Source organism: Dendrobates tinctorius, unplaced genomic scaffold, assembly GCF_039654945.1.
Source record: "Dendrobates tinctorius isolate UK_male_01 unplaced genomic scaffold, ASM3965494v1 ptg000035l, whole genome shotgun sequence".
Taxonomy (NCBI): Eukaryota; Metazoa; Chordata; class Amphibia; order Anura; family Dendrobatidae; genus Dendrobates; species Dendrobates tinctorius.
In genome coordinates this window covers 33,284,423-33,307,041 of record NW_027361703.1, presented here as the reverse complement: position 1 = coordinate 33,307,041, position 22,619 = coordinate 33,284,423, and the positions used below count along the sequence as shown (strand labels likewise).

The window sequence follows — 22,619 nt, the reverse complement described above, 5'->3', positions numbered from 1 at the left end:
CGGTCCAATCTGAGTCCCTTAGCCCCAATGTATAATAGGAACCCCAATTACCATGAACCATTTATACTAACTATTGGTGTCTTTCTATGTGAAACACATTCCTTTGGTCTCCATCATGCATCTCCTTCCAGGTACAAATGCACCCAGTGCCTAGAACTTAAAGAATAAATCTGTACAGGATTGTATGCCTTCATTGTGATTTGTGCTTCACACCAAGTACATCAGCAGAGCCTGTGTACCTTTATATTTGAACTTCATCTTGGTCCAACTTTTCCAAAAAGCCCTGATCCACCCTCTAGCCATGTGTTGCATTCCATAAGGTCTACTGATTACAGCTATAGGTCCTGCTATAGGTGAAGAGAAGACCACAATATATGGATATTAAGCCTAAACAACCTGGAGAGCAGTTTTACAGCATAGAACAAAAAGATAAAGTGGGCACTATCTTTAAATGTCAAAATGTCAAAGTTTGTTTGTGTGAATAATGGATCCTAAGCATCGCACAAATGTGAGACTACAGGCAAACTCTGCGTTTCATTTAGGAGAGTGGTGGAAGAAGAGGGCACATGATAAGTCGGGCACAAAAGGTACAGAGCGGATAGACAATTAAATGCAGTGCTTTCAACATGTTTTTTTTTACAACAGATGACACAGCACTAATTAGATATTTAGAACACTAATTACACCACATACAAGTACCATTAATAAACCCCTTTGCTCTTAGGAATGCTCTTGTGCCTCGCGTTGCGTCTTTCTGCAAATCATTTACCGTAGTTTCAAATGAAATGAAAATTCACTAACATTTTTCCCTAAACAATGTTTCCCTTATCTGCTAAATATCCAATGGGAGCAGGTACCTACCAAGTGGTCTTTATCTTAATATTTACACCAGTAAATAGGATAACTATTTTATCATAGTAAGAGACTGGAGTGCTGGTAGGCATTTTGCTGATTTTGGTAGTAAGTGAAACAAATCTACTATGTACAGTAGTTCCCAAAATGCTTGGATAGATGACATATCTGCCAAAACGTGGCACGCCTATAGTCAGGAAGGGGTACTGCCTGAAGAGCTCAGCTTGGACTAGACAAGACTACTGGAGCATGATAGTTGTTCACTTTCTGTATCCAAACAAATGTTAGTTTTACAAAGTATGTAGTCATGTAATATTATGTATGATAGATCTGCACTCCACATTGCTGCTGTGTCAGACTGTCCTGGAGTACAAGAATGAATATCATTTATGGCTCTGGTTGTTTAACACTAGGATTTCAGCCTCCACCCTATGTATATACTGGGAAAATGAAACTCGCTCCATATCCATACAGTAGGACAGGTTGACTATAAGGTATACTGTAAAACATTTTGTACTGTACTTTTTTTCTCCTATAAAATAGCATAGTAAAGTAAGCCATACCATATAGTAAATAAAAGGGGAAACCCTTGTATACTGGCCTGTCAAAAGCCAACATTACATGTCTAATTGTTATATCCTGGAAATACGTTCCTGCTGAACTTGTGCTCATACACAGCCAATCTGATCATACAGAATAAAGCATAATGACAGGACAGGCAAGGGCGAGAACTACCGATGAGAGAGCAGGGGAGCTTCAGACTATGTCAGACTTTGTTTAGAGATTCAGGCTGAGCCATAATCACTGATCATATCCGTGTCCTAATGGAACAGACCTAAAAGCATCCTGCACTAAAGACGATAAATAGTAGGTGAGCATCACTCAGGGTGAAGTGCCTTAAAGGGAGAATGAAATGCCCCTTTCAAATAGAATTGTGCAGAATCTGTCTTGTGGATTTCCTTGTTTGGGACAACCCATTTAAATAATTTGTATTGACCTCAGACTGTTTTAGAATATATACGAGGGGCGATCCAAAAGTAATGATAATCGTTTATTTCTATTGCACACAGAAATTAAAATAAAATGTTTTCTTCTCTCTTAGGTACCCACTAGTCCAGGAAAAAAAAAATCACTTAAATAGGCCACGATTCCCGGGAGCTACATTCATTTGAATATGAACTGCCAAGGAGTGAACATCAAAATGGAAAAAAACGAGCTCAGAGCTGTCATCAAATACCTCTGCTTGAAAAAAATGTTTACCAAAGACATACACAGCGACTTGGTGGAAACATTGGGGGACTCTTCTCCTCCATATTCCATAGTTGCACGCTGGGCCAAGGAATTTAAGCTGGGAAGAACATCGACGGAAGATGAACATCGCGAAGGACGCCCATCCACGTCCCTCAATGAAGAAAACGTGAAAAAAGTTGAAGAAGTTGTGTTGGCAGATCGAAGAGTGACTATCAGACATGTAGCTGAGGTCACAGGGATCTCATATGGCAGTATTCAAAGAATCCTTGCAAAAGAATTGCATATGAGAAAGGTCTCCGCGCGTTGGGTGCCAAAAATGTTAACCGACGAGCAAAAGAAGAAACGAGTTGACATTTCAATAGCAAATCTCGAAAAGTTCCAAGCAGACAAGGAGAATTTTTTGTCACGTTTTTTGACCATGGATGAGACCTGGATCCATCACTTTGATCTCGAAACTAAACAACAATCAATGACATGGAAACGAGCCGACAAACCGACGCCGAAGAAATTCAAAGTGTCAAGCTCAGCAGGGAAGGTAATGGCGTCCTTTTTTGGGACGCTGAAGGAATTATTATGGTGGACTATTTGGAGAAGGGAGCCACTATTATGGGCTCCTACTACGCAGAACAAATAAGAAGATTGCGGGAGACTATCAAGGAGAAAAGGCGCGGCAAACTGCGGGCTGGAGTGCTGTTTCACCAAGATAACGCACCGGCTCACAAAGCTGCAGTTGCCATGGCTACCATTCAAGAAGCGGGCTTTGAACTGGTGGAACACCCCCCCTATTCGCCAGATCTAGCCCCCCAGTGACTTCTTTCTTTTTCCTCGGCTCAAGGAACACCTTCGGGGCAAGAAATTTGACAACAATAGCGACGTGATAACCGCTGTTGGGGAGTTTTTTGAGGGTCAAGATCAAGAATTTTTTTCGAAGGGAATTCTAAGTTTAGAAAAGAGATGGACTAAATGTATAGACTTGTTAGGAGACTATGTAGAAAAATAAAAATTTTTTTTTACTATATTCATTGTGTTTATTATTGATTATCATTACTTTTGGATCGCCCCTCGTATTTATCTTTTTTTCCATTTACCATAATATGACAAACTACAGCTTCATAAAACATTAATTAATTTTATCCATAGTCATATATTTCATTAGTATTTTCAGTGATTCTAGCACATAAAATATACATTATTGTTAGATGTCTTATATCCAAAGAGCCTATCCTTATAACAAATTGCTTTAAAAGGTTTTTTTTTTTTGGCTTTTACTTTTATTTGACAAACACTACTGCATAGATTAAGGACTCAATTTAACTATAGTACTTTGAGTAACTTTACAATTTATGAAGAGTGATGATGACAGACAATAATCACAAAGATGTCCGAGTCCCTTTACAGGTTTGCTGGACTTCCAATCACAAACCATAACCATTGATATGGGGCTGGCCCCTATTTTGCAGCTATAAAAGCCACTGCTATTCTGGGAAAGATTTCTATAATATTTTGGAAGGTCACCTTATTGTAAGTTCAGGCACTGATGTTGTACATGAAAATCTGTCTTAAAATTGGAATACTAATTCATCATCAGTGTTTTCAACAGAGTTAAAATCTGAGCTCTTTGTAGGCCACTTAGTCTACACTAAACTTCCGAAACCATGATCTTTATGGACCTTGCTTTGTTCACTGGGCACAGTTGGAAGAGAAGAGAGCCTTCCCCAAACTGTTCCCAGAAAGTTGGAAGAGTGAAATTGTTTAGTAAGCTTCAGCACTATCTACTTGTAGTCTTGGAACATATCAATGTTCACTTGATCGACATCTTTAAGGCAAGAATTTAGATTTTGTGTAAGGGATATCAATCAAGCAAGAATGAACATATTTATGGACCATCCACCTTGACTCGTCTACTGAATGACTTCACCTTCATGACTGCAAGTATGTAATTAACATACACCACATCACATACAGTATATACAGATTCTTCACAGGGGTTGCCTGTTCCAAATCGATAAGTCTGCAGTCAATGTGTGTGTGCAAGGATTCGGAAGTTTCTGAGCTAAGAACCGGAGGTTATGTATGCGTTATACATACTCCCAACCAGAGCCGGTCCAGTGGGCGCTGCCTCACTCCATACACATGTCAGTATGGCTGACTAGAGAGCATGGCCTCGATCAATACAAGTGTATGGAGCAAGGCAGCGCCCACTGGCCAAGAGTTTGTATAACTCATACTTAACAGCTAACATAAGAACATTTTTTTAAAAACTTACATATGAAAGGTAAGTGTTAGGGACTCGCAAAATCTGGGGATCCTTGATGTTTGGATTGTGAGCTTATGTGTCTTGGCCAAAATAGTAACTAATACCCCATGTCTTCTTATCTTTTTGCACTTTTTATCATTTTTGCAGGATGCAGCTAGGCCTCCTTATGTTGGCTTGTGTTTTTTTTCTGTGTGATGCATGTATGTAGTGCAGAACAGCCCGCCTGCTAATACTATGGGCGTGATCAATAGGCTGATCAGACACTTTGCACCGCAATGTGTGAATGAGGTCCTATGCAAGCCTTATCTGTGTGCATTTTTCCCACTCGGCAGCCAGTTCCTCTTTTTCTTTTGGTTACTGGCTGTCTTCATCAGTGGGTTGCACCTGTGCTGCCCTAAGCCTTTATCAATGGAGGTCTGCTGCATCCTGCTAGTGCATCAGTCAGGGTTTGGTGAGTCTACCTTTCACAACTCATACTTACCCTGCGGTCCTGGATCAGAAACCAGCAAATCCCTCCAGTGCCCAGAGTGACTGCAGACGTCTCAATTTGGACCAGACAACCCCTTTAACCCAATGTGGTTATTATTAAAATTTATAAGGATATGTTCAGAAAGCTATTCAGCTACAGTACATTAGAAGGCAGTGACGGAGCTTTAGGGGGTTAAAGCTAATGACAGGTTCCCTTTACCATATACACTTTATTCAATTGCAATTAATACTTAAGTCGTCTACTTTAATCAACATTATCATCTTACTTTTCTCTTAGACACATTGAAACACTGAATAAATTTCCCACTGTCAGAATCAAAAACATCATTTCAAGAATAGCGGGGAAAGTAGCATGCCCATCACAACAATTAGGTTGTTACTATATAAAGTCTATGTAAAACATCTGGCTCCCTGACTCCAGTAAGGAGATTTAAACACTTCCATCTGTTTGGTAATAGAGGTGAACAACATCATCATGATGTGTTAAGTGTGAATAACTAATTATCACACGATTAGAATGAAACAAGTGATGACTGTCTGTAACATAGAAACATACAGTAATCCCATCAATCAAAAACATATAAAAAATAATGATGTTTGACAGATGTAACTATAAAAAAACTTCAGCATTGAACATGCACATAAACATTTCCACAAGGAAAGCAGAAATGAATACTTCTAGCTACAAAAAAATTGTGGATATATTAGTGGATATGAGCCAGATCCACAAAACACTACTATAAGGACAGGAATTTGTATAAACATTTTGGCCCCGATTCACATTTGCATATTTTGTTTCTAAGTCATTTTCTTGTCTTGTCTTTTTTTTATGCAGGTGGATTGTGCACCAATTACATCAAAATTAGAGCACAGTGATTGATGAATTGGTGCAATTCAAAGCTCCTATTTTTAAGCCCTTTTGCTTTTTAGCGCATTTTTTAGAATAAAAAGTCACACGATCCTTTCAACAAGGAATAAAACGTCACTTCAACTGTACACAAACAAAACTTGGAGCCTTTAATTCTTCAGTCCCTTCTTTAATTTTTCAGCCATGATCCTGATTTTTGTGTTTTCATACTTTTAAAGCCTTTAATAATACTTTGGATTTGAAAAAAGTAAATCTGCTATTTACAAAGGCTTCAAACCTTCACTATTGCTACTAGCAATCTGAGTATAGTAACTAAAACACTGCATTACAACGCAAGTTATTCTGTATATTACGGTATATCTTTCAATCTATCAATTATCCATATATTTCTGGGTCTTTCTTAGAAATATGAACTCCATAGCAAATTATTCTTTCCACTTTTATTTTATGGTCCAAGGTATAATCCAACTCAAACAAGTCGGTTAAAAAATTCAAAAATATTTTTATTGAAAAAATATTTTTCATAAAACAATGGTCACACAGTGTAAAAAAATCACAACCCCCATGTGCGAATAGTAGTGTAGGCAGACGCAATTCGAACAATAGTTCTTAGTCTTTGCATACCATTCAATACTAAGTTCCACCTTAAATACCACATCCTATCACAACCATGTGTCTAATTGGGATAGGATGTGTTATTTAAGGGGGAACTTAGTATTGAATGGTATGCAAAAACTAAGAACTATTGCTTGAAACGCAACCGTCCACGCTACTATTCCCACATGGGGGTTATTGATTGTTTACACTGTGTGATCATTGTTTTGTGAAAAATATTTTTCAATAAAATGCTTTTAAATTTTTTAATGGACTTGTTTCAGCTGGTTATACCTTGGACCATTGCTTTTCCAGTTGCACTACAGTGTCCGTGCTCGGAGTCCAGTAACAACTGATGGGTGAGCTGACTTTTTGTTTTTCTATTACTTTTATTTTATGTTGCCCTTACTTTTAAACCACCTAATGTGAAGCTCCCCTTTAGGTAATTATGACTATATAATATTATCAATATATACCTTGCATAGTTATGAGCTATATATATTAGCATTGTACGGGCTCTATAGGCAGCTCTGCCATTAAAAATAGGTCTTAGATGTAACTCTGATGGCAGCTTAGTATACATTCACCGATGCTATACTTTCCATAATCTTCAGTACACTGTTCAGCAACAATTTGCTTTTTACAAGATGAAATAAAATCATGTCACTTACCGCCAGTATATAAGAATACCCACAAGTACCACAAGACAGATAAAGGTCAGGGATGAGACGACCACTAGTGGTATAATTGTCTTCTCCTGTGACTCCAGGCCTTCTGCTAGACCAACACGAGACTCATGGCTACTATTACTTGCCTCTGCAGTCAGAGAAAATGGAAATCATCCATATATGTATATTAGTAAAAAAATAGACCATAAAACATGTGTATGTGGAGATATAGTTATGAAGCAGTAGTGACGCTTACTACTACTGGTGGCCGTTAAATGAGGCAAATACTGTAATTTGTGGGCATTCTCTCACTGCTCCATACACTAAAGCAGTGTTCCCCAACTATGGTCATCAAGAGCCACCAACAGACTATGTTTTCAGGATTTTGTAGTATTGCACAGTTGATGGAATTATTGCCTGTGAAAGTACTACAATGATCACCTGAGCCATAATAGGAAAACCTGAAAACATGACCAGTTGAAGACCAGAGTTGGGTAACACTCCCCTAAAGAGTTTGGCCATATCTAAAATGTTGGTGTGGAATGTGTTGCTCTGGAGTGGACCCTCTACACTTAAATCATTATATGAGGAGTCACACATCTACAATAATAAACTACACCTTATGTTGTACTGTGGTTTACTTACCTTAGAATATTGAGCAGGAACTTCATATTATATGAATGACTGCAGATTGTAAGTGAAAAGTTGAAATAGTCAGCCCTGCTTTCTTCTCAAAAATTGCAGAGTCTCTTTTGCTTATTATTGTAATTATTCTATTAATTGGAAATGGGTTAAAATACATTCTACTGAAAACAGGTTCAGCCTAATGTGTATAGGAACCCCTGAGTCTCCCCAACAAATGATGTCCAATTTCGGACTGACAATCCTTTTGTTGTCTAAAAATAAGAGATTCTCTAAGAGAGAAGACATTTCTGTCTCGGCATAGTGAGCGACGCTGTGTGTATGAGAGTCGGGTAAAAGATCAGTCAAACCATCATTCAGCTGACATTTATCTAAAGTGTGTGGGTTTAACTCTACCAAATGTAAGACTGATTGTAATGTTACATACAGATCTAGCAGAGGTTACCATGGCTCAAATAAAACAGCACTAGGGTACCATGGCCCAAAAAGTGTAATTCTACACCAACTTGATATCAGATAGAGGCTTGTACAATGTTAAAAGGAGTTGTCTGGCCTTCCGGTTCAAGTCTGCAGTTGCTCTGTTTGACTGCAGACTTGTGAATTCTCACAGGAACCGGGAGCCGTGGGCTAGTGACCGAAAGTATGTGATTTGCATACATATGGTCACGTGCCGACTCGACTAGACATGTGTGGATTGACTCAATGCAAGTATATTGAGCAAGGCCGGACACGTCTAGACGGAATGTGGACAGAAGTATGCAAATTGCATACTTTTGGTCACACACCAAAGGCCCCCAGCATTGGCACTAGAGAATCATCACAGTGCATGCTTTGTGAGGATTTACAGGTCTGCAGTCATATAGACTAACTGCAGACTTGTACCCAAGGCCGGACAAGCTCTTTAAGCTATCTTAATCTCTCTATTGAGCTAGTCTTCTGTGACGGGTTACTAAGATGGTGTGTGGTGGGTCATGATAACCTTTGTTACATCTGCACATTGCTGCTTCCATATGCAACACAAATATCAACAAAAATACTTTTGAATATGTTACAACCGCTGAAGGATTGTTTTGCTGTCAACTTAGAATGAAAGATGGACAATTACTGGTATCCTATGATTTGTGTAGTAAATGATAGTCTTACTTCTTTGGTTTTATATGACTGAAGTGTTTTTTTCCATATGGCCAAACAAGGCAAGCTAATGGGGAAATGTATTTATCTTAAATATCACATTTTAGAGAGGACCTGTCACTTGCTTCAAAAAACGGAGTTACTATAATTATCGTCTAAAAGTCTCTGAGCTCCGCAATTCTGCCCTCTTTTCCATTTGTCATTATTTATTTTTATTACCTTTGGAGTACAGTAAGTGAACTGTACATTTAATCAGAGTTTTTTTCTGGGGACATGTTCGTTCACCCCTCCCAGATTCTGGCAATCACTGTGTGAAAGCCCAAGTCTCCAGAGAAAACTCTGAAGAAATGCCCAGTTGGTCTTCAAATAGAGATTTCACATAGTGCACTCCAAATGCGTTAAATGTGAACATTTCTGTAATAGACTGATACATAACAGAAGGTAAAAGCAGAACCAGGGGAGCACATGACTTACAATTTTTCCAATTTTATTGAACAAATGACAGGTCTTCTCTGTCATCACCTTTGAACAAAGACTTGTACAGTTTATATACAGCTATAATGTACATAAAAGCTGAACATTATATACCTTTTACTTTAATTCTCTGGCAATGTCCCTGATTTATAATAGGAGTTACAGCCCACATGGACAGTTTGCTCTTTCCTGGTTATTATTGGAGGCTGAACAAGCAGGGAGTAATGCGAGATCAGACACTGGAATGGTGAATACTGATGTACATGACAAAGTCGTGACTACAGAATAGGTAAAGAAGCATTGATGACGCAGCTCAGCTTATTATGTAGATTATATTGCCATATAAACTGTATCCTTCTGATGAAAGGTAAACAATACATTAACACCTATACTACAATCTATTATGATTTTATATGTATCGCTTGTTTTATGTATAATATGTACAGTATGTATGTGTGTATATAGGACTGTGTGCGCTAAACAATATATGTGTATATATATATATATATATATATATATATATATATATATGTATGTATGTATTTTACTAATCTTACATTTCAAAATGATACAATTGGCATAAAATGCATATCAAGATAATGAAATATTGCATCAAAACTCCCTAATCAAAACATGTGGCATCAGATTAAAGGACAAACACTGTTTAGAACATGCACGCAAGCATCACAGTCATGTATGAAATATCATATGTATATGATATTTATTCATTAGTCCATGCATCTCATGCTCCTCCACCACTGTATAGAGAAATATACATTACACATAAAGCACCACAGAAAATTAGTCTGAAATTGACTCGCTTTGGTATGTTTCTATTACATCACAAATAAAGTATTGCTTGTCTAGAAGTTTCTTGAATTATAATTCTATATATATTCATATATTATATGATTATATGAAATATAATTATCCTACTGTATGGACATACACTATCATCACAGGAAACATACATACATACAGCCTGATGGACAATATGCATTTTTTTTTTTTACAGGTTTCACATGACAAAAAGTATTTGAGATTCCTTGCAGCTCCACTGCCCATCGCCAACGTATTCGACATCTCTTAAACCCCCATTTCCCAACCCCTGTGGCCCCTTGCATACCCACATGAACTGAATAACGACAGATACACATATTGTTTGGATAATTTGGCCACAGCAGCCATTTATTAACATATAAACAAACGTTTTACAATAGTTAACAACCCGTAAGGGTGGTCGTCGAAGCCCCGAAAACCAAGATTCCATAAAGTTATTAAACCAACATGGTCCCCAGGTCGAGTCTTGCCTCCAGCCGTAAAGCACCAGCTCGGAGGCACCAAAAACAACCCGCTTGGCCAAGAACCATTACCATATCCAAGTCCCCTTTCTCCCTTCGTCGGGATGCCTCAAATATCTGTCCACATAGGCCCACCCCGGAGGGAGTCCAGGACCTCTTCCGACCCCCCCCAGGGCATGCAGCCTCACCAACTTCGAGGACCACCCCTACGCCTCCAACACAAATGTTTTGACCCCTCAAACATTTGTGTCCCTCCACACCTGCAAACCTTTTTCTATACCTTCCTGAACTGCTAGACACCACATATCTAGCCCCACGGCGTTGAGATGAACTCCATCCTTCCTTCAAAACTCCCCTTTTCCTGCCTCCAAATCCAAATGACGAACAACAATTGCCCCATTCCGCACCATAAAACGTGCCACCGCCTTGTTTAATTTAATTCTGGCCCTGTTAATACCCTGAGCCGAACGAGCTCCGTGCCAAACTTTCCTCGGAATAATATCCGACCAAATCACCAATAAACCTGGAAACATGGACCACAAACGCAACAGGTCAAATTTAACATCATTGATCAACTCGCAGCACGGCCGCTTCCCCAGGTCGTTACCCCCCAGGTGGATCACTAGTAAATCCAGAGCTTGGTCCAATTTCACGAATCTGTGAAACTCCAGTAGCAGTTGTTTCCCCACCATGCCACGTTTTCCAATCCATCTCATGACTGCTACATCACGTGGCACACCCAGCTGTCTTTCATCCGGGTGAACTGCCGCTCTCCATGCTGCCCAAAACACGAAAGAGTGCCCCATGATCCAACAGAGATGACCAGGCTCTGAAAATAAACAAAATTGAACAGGCAATTTAAGTACTGACAAATGATTGCCAAACATTATACTTGCGCCAAAGATGGGCGCACATAAGATCGGAACCTTTTCGATTCCCAGCGCCCAATTCTCTTCACCACCTCATCACCCAAACCTCTTTTTGCCACTTCCGTAGCTGCCCCAATTCGAAAAGAGTGGCCGATATAATTTTTTGCTGGTAAGCCCCCTCTTTCCAAACAGGCTCAAAATACAGACACGAACTGGAAACACGACAAAAAGGAACCATCTTCATGAACTAAAAGCGGAGCATCTGGTAAACCGGTGTTTGCCAAAAAACTATTTGCACACAAAACCGGACACATTGGAGAACCTTGAACCTCAAAGAGTACAATCTTGCATCCTTTTCCTGCCCTATCCGTTTTGGACATATGGATAAATATGACTACCCTATCCCTGCAAACATCCACATCCTGACTCATAAGCCCCCCTTTTTTGTTCTTCTGGACTAGCTAATTCCCCTAAACGAAAAGCCCCGAAAAAGGCCAGGGAAAATGCTAGCCTAAAAAGAATCCGTTCCCAATAAGAAAAACAAACTATCCCCAACTGATCATTTAATAATAACAAGATTTCGTAAGAAACCGGCCTTCTCCCATCCGATACTTTCCAGCCTTTTTTCCAACCTTTAACCGCTTGTAATACCAAAAATGTTTTTGTTAAATCTCGTAAACCCCTAAACTTAAAACCAAATGCCAAGCCGGTCATAAAGTTATTAATTTTTGGAACCGACCAACCCGATTCCCAACTGTGATCCACCAGCATCTGTAACTTACTTTCATCATCCAGCTCGTCGTTCAAGGAAGCCTTCCATTCTTCCCAGACGCTCCAAGATTTTCTATAGTGAGACCAGGTACCCACTGACAAAGATTTGGATAATAATTCCCTTACCACATCAACGGGAGGTTCCATAACTCAGCTGCACAACTCAGCCCTCCTACCGCGGCCTGCGGTGCCAATTCCCGAAAACGGACCCACTGCGAAGTAAAGAGAGCTTCCAGAATAGGGAATGAGACACCAGGATTAACTTCCGCCACAATCCACAGATTATTGCTGAAACCTAACCACACCAAATGCTGTAACAACTTTACAACATCACCATCAGCAGAAGATAATGAGTTAAGGACCCTAACCGATCCCGTCGATTCGCACCAAAAACAAATCTTCCTGTTTTGAATTCTGGAACCCCATCATGACAGTGCAACAACTATAGGAAATACCTTGCGAACAACCAGATTCGAAGACAAACCTTTTTCTTTCCAGGTTTGAGGCCAAAACTGCACAAGCCATTCTCCACGGAAAAACAAGCAAAAACCGTTACCATCTGCTAGACCCACCGAAAGGCCTAGTTCCTCAGCTGACAAAACTGGCGCAATCCACATGGATCTACCATTATAAGAATCCAAAAAGAGACACCAAAATTTCAAATCATTGCGAAGTTCCTTTTTTAGTCTGATAAAGTGTCCTGGGGAACTAATCCTGATCGTCGCCAAAGACAACCTACGGCAAAAGGCCCTCCCCATAGGCATAATACGGCAGGTGAAATTCAATTTTCCTAGTAGGGTAGTAGGGACTGTACTTTAAGCAATGTCGCTTTCTTCAAACCGCTGACTCGGTGGACTTCTGACCGCAAATCCGACACTTTATCCTCAGGTAACCTACATTTCATCTTCAGAGAATCAATTTCAATACCAAGGAAACTCAAGGAGGTAACTGGGCCCACTGTCTTGTCTGGTGCCAAAGGAACCCCGAAACGTTTAGCTATACTCTCCATAGTACGCAACAACAGCGAGCATTCAGTATTGTGAGCTGAACCGATAAACAAGAAATCATCTAAGTAATGCACACATGATTTCAAACCAGAGACCTCCTGAACAGTCCATTCCAAAAACGTGCTAAATGCCTCGAAATAAGCACAGGATAACGAACACCCCATGGGCAAGCAACGATCTACGTAAAAACCTCCATCCCAAAAACAAACGAGCAAATGCATGCTATCCGGATGAACTGTCAACAATCGAAAAGCCGACTCAATGTCAGTTTTAGCCAATAGCGCACCCTTTCCGCACAAACAAACCCAATCCAAGGCCGAATCGAAAGATGTATATATCATCGAGCATAACTGAGGGTCAATCCCATCATTCACTGAAGAACCTTTCGGGAAGGAAAGGAGGTGAATGAGCCTGAACTTGTTAGGTTCCTTTTTTGGAACCACCTCCAACGGGGAAACTCACAAGTTAGACAACGGAACTGAATCAAAGGGGCCTGCCATTCTACCCAAAGAAACTTCCTTAGCTAACTTTTCTGACACAACCTACGGAAACTGCAATGCCAATTTCAAATTTTTTGTAGAAAATCTCGTCTTCACATCAATGAAAGGAATTTTAAAACGGTCTCTAAAACCATTCCGTATTAACGAAGCAGCCGCTTTGTCGGTGTATTTATTTAGGAAGTGCTCCATCTCTTCCAGCCGGACCGGAGTCACTCCTTTTCTCAACATTGTCTGACCCTCTGTTCCTCCCAAACTTAAAACACTTTGATGATCAGTGACTGCATCCACAAGAGGAACACTCGTGCCTGAATTTACATTTCGCTCCGAATCTACAAGTGCTGTCGTTAAAGGAAAAACACAGTCCCTTTTGCATCGACACCGAGTGTCCCGACTGTCCTGAACCCCCGTGCCCCCCTGAAACCACTGAGAACTCTGGCCCACTCTAGGTGGGGCCATCACCCTCATCCATAAAGCTATGTCCTTGTGCTCCCAACGAATGCTGGGCCGCACCGCTTTCCTTTGACGAAACTGTTCGTCGTACCTCAACCAACCCTGTCCTCCATAAACCCTATATGCTTCCCCAATTGCATCCATGTAACAAAAAAGTCCCGAACAATTATCCGGAGCTTTTCCCCAATTATGCTAGCTAATATAGCAAAAGCTTGCAGCCAATTGGAAAAGGTTCTTGGGATTAAACGGGACCTCCTCCTCTCTTCATCCTGTTTCTTGCGGTCATCCCTCCTTACCCTATCCAAGTTAAATTGCTCTAAGGGAAGCAAGGAAAATATCTCCACGTATTCCCCTTTCCATATTTTTTCCCTCACTTCTTGCTTCAGGTGCGATCCTAGGGGGCCCTCAAAACAGACATAAACCTCCCCCTTGGCTGTGTCATCAACCTTGCTTGTTTCTTCCTTATCTTTTTCGCCACCTTCCGCTGGAAGGGCTCCTGTATTCTGGGTCCCTCCTTCCTCTATGGTCGCCCCTACATTACTCATTGAACCGACCGAGCTCGCTGAAACCGAGCCTGGCAGGGGAACTACATGTCCTTGCACAGTATCCCTACTAACACCCAGCCATGCTACAGTAGGTGAATCCCCACCCCGTGAATCCCACCGGCTAACTAAATCGCACAGGCCATGTAGAAAGGACCCTACACCCCCACTAAACTCGCCTGAAGACCCAACAGTACTAGTACTTTCAAAAGAAGACATAGAAGGGAAAATAATAGGATCATGCAAAGTCTCACCTGGCTGCCTGGGTGCTGTGGGCCCAGCAGCCGAAGATCCGGAATCCAGATGTGACATCACTGCACCACTTCCACTCGATTGACTGTGCGACGCCATCCTGTGTTCCGTATTGTTCGCTGATGGGCCAGCCAATTGCTGCCCGACATCCCGGTGTCCTTCTGCGGTGTTCTGTCTGCTGAAACCACCTCCCACACACCCCACAAACATACCCGGCTGAAACCCACTGCCCTGGGATACCCCCAAGCTGCCTGTACCTACATATCCAACCCCTAGGCCAGCTGGATGCTGCCCCCATGTCAGAGCTCCTCTTGGGCCCCCTTGCCTGTCATAATCCTATAGCCCCATCCCCCCTGAGCAAACCGGGTGGTGTTCGCTATCCCGTGCACCCACAGCGCTAACATAACCCCTGCACATATAACCCTCCCCCTGGGTCAGACCTGTGCTGCCCGCAGCTCCTATGAAGCGCCGCTGACAGGGGCGGTTGGGTGGAGCCAGCACTCTCCTGACTGACGCACTGAAGCGCCGGTGTACCCGGCCTCCATTCCCCCTGTTCCTCCGCTGTCCCACGCTGAGCAGGTGCTGCTCCAGGCTGCAGCCCTGCCGCCTCCATGTCGTGGCCTTGCGCGCCACGCGATCCGGCTTGCTGCGGTCCCCACTGGTGGGCGGGGCTATGGCTCCTGTCCTCAATGCCACCTCCCTGCCGAGAGACCTTGGAAGCAGGCCTCCACTGAATCGCCTCCCCTTGCCAATGCAGAGCGGGGCCCTTTCCCGGGCGGGCTCCCGCCGTACCTCTGCTCGGATCCTGAGTCCCTGATGCAGGCCCCACCGTGTAGCAGGATTCCTCCCTGCTCTCTGTGGGCGAGCTCCTGGCTTGCAGCTCACCGCCTGTGCTGGAGGGTCTCCTAATGCGGTGCCGGGCCCGAGGGGTGGGCTCTGGACTGAGGTGCTCCGGAGGTCTTGTTCACCGAGGCCGGCGTCCCTCGGGTTGGGGTTGAGGGGACCCCGCCACCCCCTGAAGCAGGCCCTGAACGGAATCCTGTAGCCATCCTGCGCCCCAGGAACCCGCAACGTCCCTCAGCCACTGAAAAACGGCCTCGATCTCCATGAAGCAGGTACCTTACAGATTCCTACAGTTACTGAGGGGTACCTAAAATGGTTGCCCCTATAAGATTGCTCCCCCTATTTATACCCATGTCCCCTGACCCCTCCCCCCTTAACTAACCCTCCCCTTTAATAAACCCAGCCCCACTCAGCACAATTCACTAATTAACCCCTTACACCACACTACCCAATACCCACAACTGTAGCTTCTCTCCCTCTCAACTTTGTCATGATGGCCTCCCTTTCACGGCCTTAGGCTTAGTACGGCCTCACTTAACAGTAGCAGAATGTCCACATCCAGCAGCAGGGAGAATCCAGAAATCCAGAGATTGAAAGTGCAAACATAATATCACAACATTAGTTTTTTAATATAATTTGATACTGATCTATAATAGTGCTGATGGGCATATGCAGCCTCTTGTCTGCCTTGCATTTACTGGGGTATTTCATGGCAGTGACAACATGTTACATATTTTCAAATGCAAAAATTTCTTGGATGTTATATGGTGAGTTTTTTTGCATTTTTGTATTCCCTCTTTTCCATAAGGTGACTTTGGCCGCCACACAGGTGGCAAGTGAATGGGGTAATATTGCGATTTGCAAGAAATTGCAGCCTTGACAAACAAGTCGCAAAAAGTTGAAAACAGGTGGATTTTTTTGATACGTGCTTGTGTCGTTTTTGGGTAGCAGTGCAAACCCATTCACTTGCAATATGCTTTTGAGGTAGCAGCGGCATGCAGTGATCCTTGGCCTGTGTGATGGCCAAAGTCGCTATTTAGGCCCAGTCATATTGACTTTAAAGAGTAACCTTCATTTTAATTTTTATTTCATAAATCAATAAAGCAGAAGATTGGAAGAAGCAACTTTGTTTTAAATCTTATCAGAGAAATCTGTTTCTTTCTCTGCCAGAACTGATCCGTCATTATCAAAATTCTTGATGCTGAGGTCAAATCTGTGTTCAGTGAAGACTTTCCCATTACTGAGACAGAGGATGAGAACTGCTGCTGATGAGAGTCTATGTAGATAGAGGAGGGACAAGGAGAAGGATACTTTCAATACCAATGATGGCAAGAAGAACAAAAAAAAAAAATCAATCTTAGAACAAATCAACCCAGCATGTTACTCGAAGAATCATCACACTACGACTTGCCAACTTTGGACATATCATATACAGAGCGCAATCACTGGAGAAGGACGTCATGGTCGGAAGACTAGAAGGAACAAGATGAAGAGGAAGACAAGCAACCCGATGGCTTGCTACAATAAAGATAATGGCGGAGAAGACCTTGTTGGACCTATCTAGGCTAGCACAGGGTTGATCTTCCTACAGAATGTCCATCCAGCAAGTCGTCATGGATCGAGATCAAGCTGAGGACTTTTGATAATAATAAAAGAAGAGAGAGGAGGAGATAAGGGCTCTGTCTCTAGCTCTTCCCTCCTCCGGTCTACATAGAATTGTATCAGTAGCAATGGCCATCTCCTATCTCAGTAATGGGAGAGTGTGTCTTCACTGACTACAGATTTTACCTCTGAATTAAGAACTGATCAATTCTTGGAGAAAAAAGCAAATTTCTCTGATAACACATTACAAAGTTGGCTATTTTTTTAGTGTACTATTGATTTATGACATTCAAATTAAAATGATGGTTAATGTTTAATAGAAACAAATTCACATGTTGAGGGCTCAATTTAGATTTTGTAGGGGTGGAGCAGCTGTAATATATGACCAAAGCGCTAGGTGCTTGATGATGTACCAATAAAATTCTCAACCTAGGCCTGTGTATTTAGATAAGGGGTAATCAGAGTAATCATGGGGAACCAAGTCTTCTTACTTTAAATGGGGAAAGGCCTTGCTACAACTCTGATCACTAGGGGGCTTTATTATACAGCTCTCATTTGTACATCACACACACCCAACGGCCATGGGTTCCTCTTCATGGCAGTTATACTGACCAGAAGACACCGACATACAATAGGATCTGGCATCTGTGTCTGGCTGCTATTAGGGCAATACCTCATTTATAATTTCTAATAAGAATCTCGGGATGGGTTTGTGGGACCTTCTTAATACGAGTCTTTTCACAGACCACATAAAATATGATGTTGACGTTTCTATATACATATCAAAGCGGTACATCAATCAGGTGTACATGGCAGACACAGCTGAGACATAAAGCATATACATACAAATATTGCACTTATGATGATATAGAATTATACAGTCTGCAGACCAACAACCACAGTGATGGCGAGGAATGGATGAAGTGCAGTCATGCATTTTTCTGTGGAGTCTGAAATTTGCATTAAAAAGGCACAAGTTGTACTGGAGGCATGCATATCACATCCTGGCATCAAGCATATAATGCACTATGTTCCACAGACAGTTACATGTTATATTCATGACGCACCTTGATTAGAAAACTCTTCATGGCATCAGAAATTAGGGTGTGGATCATGGGGCATTTATGGGTTAAGAAAGAAAGGAGATCATAACTGTTCTTATTTTACAATGGGAACTTTGATATGTTGCATGCAGCTTACTGTCAAGAGCTGTCCAATTCAATGTCTATGCGGCACTATATGCAGCACAACCATCAACAGAGCTACACCTTATATTTGTAATTGCATCTCCTTTAACAGGGGGGAAATCTACAAGGTGGCAACAAATTATTAGGGGATATCATTTCTTCACTCTATGATCATCTATGAAAAAACAAATTCTGATCTTTCACTGAAATCTATTATTATGGTTTATTGGGCGGTTAGTGACATGTTTGAGTTTTATAAACTACAACCTTTTTTTTTTTTTATAGAGGACATATCAGAAAATGATCTATTTTTGCAATATTCACACTGGCTTCTATGCCTAATATTACATTTTCTGCTCTTGTAGAGAAGACTTTCAAGCAGTCTCATTGTCATAATAGGCAGGAATACTTTGACAGGTAAGACCTGTACCGTAGATAAAACAGAATTCACCATTCAGAATACGTGATGTTACAGCTCCCCTCCTCCCCCTCCCTTCACAATCAAGATTGTCCAGATAATGCTTCTATGCATACAACAGCAGTCTATTGCTGCAATTGCCCATGTGAATAAAATAGAAAACTAAAATTATTCATAGTTGTCAGTTTCAAAATTGCAAGATTTTAGTTTATTTTTTATAGTGTTCAAAAATATTTAAAATATTAAAAAATAAATTTACGTAAAACCTCATTTAAACATCACAACATTTTCCAATGATAAATTCCCATTAAGTACTAAATTGCAAGGTGATGGTTCCTGCCCCAAAATTTAAGACTTAGTCCTTAATACAGATTTAAAGTGCTTGCCTAATTTTCATTAATTGTTAAAATTGCAAAATGCCATCATTTTTATCCTATAAATATAGTGCAATCACCATATTATACAGCACTGTGTACTTACAATTGCTAATGTTGCCTTTCTACCCAGTTAATTCTTCTCTTTTCTCTGCTCTATGTAGAAACAGAAATTCTCTTCCCTGCATGAATCATCCCCCTCCTCAACTCCTGACCCAGCTGCTCTGCTCATCCCCATACCAGGGACTTTTGCAATGATCACTCATGAGTCATTCAGTGAAAATAGATCTCCAGTTTCTACATTGAGCGCAGAAGGATTCAGCTAGTCTGTTTTTAATCATATGATATCATAGACCTAATGGAAAAGAAGAACTAGCTGGGTAGAAAGGCAAAATGATCAATTGTAAATACACAGTGCTATATAATATGGTGATTACAATATTAATTGAATAAAAACTTTAATTCTTTAAAATTCCTTTCCATTCTCAAGAGCAGATGGATTTTTAATTCTACAGTTTATTGCTTGTTTCTTAGGTTACCAGCCACCCACGGGTGCCCAGACTCCTAGGCAAGCAACATGCACTTGCCCGTTGTTTGCTGGCTGGATCAAGTGTCCCTTTCTCAGGGTTGGAGGGCGCACAGTTCAAACTTACTCTGTGTCAATGGGTTGCTTGCCAACTGTCCATAAAAATAGGGCACTTTATTTCTGTGATTTATCTGAAGCTTAAGAAACTTATGCAGTTTATTATCATATTACATTTTACAGTGAAGGCAGCTTATGTCTTGATATCCAAATTATGGGCTGTAGACATACATAACTTATAATCACAATGATTTATTATGGTTTCATATGTGTTCGTAAAAAAATATTATCTGTCCATGTTTTCTTGATAAGCTGTCCAGAAATAATAAAAAGTCAAGTTGGCAACCCTGACTGTGACCGTGCCACCGGTCTGAACTGTCAATCTTCAGGAGCACAACGCCCTTGAGAATCAAGCCAAGAAGAAGAGGTCCTGAAGACAGAAGAAGAGAAACTCTCTAGTAAAATGATTATCTGCATCAATCCACTAAAACGGAGCCCAGAAAAAGAGTACACTTGTGGCTTCATGGGGTTAGAGACAGTCTGGTGTCTCTTAAGGTAGACAGGAGGATCTAAACAGCAACTAAAAATGTTCAATTACCGCATTAGATCAGAGGGCAATATTGAAAAATATCTCATGTAATCTTATGGGGGCACAAATAATTCCAGGCAGCCTCATTTTTTTTATCTACAAATCACATGTGATTTCTTTTAAGAATCTGTATCATAAAATACTATGTGATGTGACTGAGCATGATTTTGAAATGTAATATTGTTATACAATTTTTATTTTTTACATTCTGAAGAGTCATATCATATGAAGCAATTTGCATATGAAATCACATAGCTTTGCTGAGCACTTATCACATGCAATGAATTCTCACAGGAGATGAGGCATATTGTGTTAGGTAGGTGTCACTGGACTGAATGCTGCCTGAACTAGTGCAGGACAAGATTAAGGCCATGTTCCCACATCAGCGGTTGATCATTATTTTCTAGAAGTATTTATAAGCCAAAACAAGGAATGGAAGAAAGAAGGAAAATTATTATGGAAATGCTTGCATCTCTTCCACTTTTCTGACTCACTCCTGGTTTTGGCTATTACTAATGGAAAAAACTGAACAAAATACTGATGCGTGAAAACTGCTTAAGGGACTGAAATATCCCGTATGCTACATATTAATATTCAGACCAACAAGGTAATTTTATATTATTTTTATAATGACTTGTGTGTAATGCATTTCAGATAATGTCTGAATAAATGATTTTACATGAAGGTAAACTGATTTATCATGAGTTTGCTCAAGCTAGGGCTCCACAAGTGTCGCGAAACACTGAATTTGCAGTGACACACTGCAACATTGGATATCCCTATGGACCTGCGACATACTACAACTGTGACATAGAAGTCACAGATCGCTGCACATGCGTTGGATTTTCAGTCGCTAGTCGCATGTGACTCACTTGCCACTGACGTCAATGGAAGGCGCTTACAACGTGGATGCGACTAGTCTGTAACTTGGCAGCTTTATCTAGAGCAAAATCAGAGCTCTAAGGGTATGCTTCCACGTGGCGTATTTCATCTGGATTTGCTGCGGATTGAAGGCTGCGTACAGTCGTAGCGTCCAATCCGCAGCGTCCAGCTGTTACAGCATAGTGGAAGGAATGTTATGAAATCTCGTCTCCACTATGTGTGTAGGGACGCAGGTGACACACCCGAAATTACGGACATGTGGCGCATCTTTAAAAACCGCAGCATGTCTATTTAACTTGCGGAGGTGCTCAGTAGGGTGACCGCAAAAAATCGATGTCGGAATTTTGTCCGTCTGGACCCCACAAAACGATTCCCCTTTCCAGATATTGAGATAGCCAAAACTTGAGCTCAATCAAACGACGTTAACCCGTGCCGCTCGTCGCTCAAAGTTTGAAAAAATCCAAATTGAGGTATTTTAAGATTTAGGTATTTTGCATAGTCTGTTAGACTATAAAGAATGTGGCAACAACATTGCAGAAATAGCCCTGACCAAATTCTCGAACCATTTGTGGTATTTGAATGCAGAGTTGGTGGGATTATCGTTTTTTGATCCCACCATTACAGACAATGAAAAGTTGTTAATGGCTAATAAATTGCTCAGTAGCACAGATGAACCATCAGAGCACGCTAGGGTTGTAAATCCAAAAGTTAGGAAAGAAAAATTAAAAGAGGTAGGAAGTAACCGACTTTAACGACCTTCTGACAAAAGATGAAGAACAAAAGCAATATGTCCTGCAAGTTGTAAGCAAATGCCGAGCATTATATTCTGACGTTTCAAAAACTACTTTAACAAAAGCTCTAGAATAGATAACTATGTAAAATTATCAACTCAAGTAGGTTAGCGTGCTCTGATGGTTCATCTGTGCTACTGAGCAATTTATTAGCCATTAACAACTTTTCATTGTCTGTAATGGTGGGATCAAAAACGATAATCCCACCAACTCTGCATTCAAATACCACAAATGGTTCGAAAATTTGGTCAGGGCTATTTCTGCAATGTTGTTGTCACATTCTTTATAGTCTAACAGACTATGCAAAATACCTAAATCTTAAAATACCTCAATTTGAATTTTTTCAAACTTTGAGCGACGAGCGGCACGGGTTAACGTCGTTTGATCGAGCTCAAATTTTGGCTATCTCAATATCTGGAAAGGGGAATCGTT

General features: G+C 41.0%; 1 protein-coding gene across 4 annotated transcripts in view; it reads right to left on the bottom strand.

The window, feature by feature from the left end:
- PTPRZ1 (protein tyrosine phosphatase receptor type Z1) overlaps positions 1-22,619 on the bottom strand; it is a 354,695-nt gene that overhangs the window by 97,457 nt on the left and 234,619 nt on the right. For 2 of the 4 annotated variants that reach the window (XM_073573380.1, XM_073573381.1), the window contains 2 exons: positions 18,431-18,445; positions 6,983-7,127 (listed from right to left, as the gene is read on the bottom strand). In XM_073573380.1, coding sequence (XP_073429481.1) covers positions 6,983-7,127; positions 18,431-18,445 — 160 coding nt within the window. The remainder of the gene's footprint in view (positions 1-6,982; positions 7,128-18,430; positions 18,446-22,619) is intronic. The other 2 variants (XM_073573382.1, XM_073573383.1) reach the window with 1 other exon arrangement.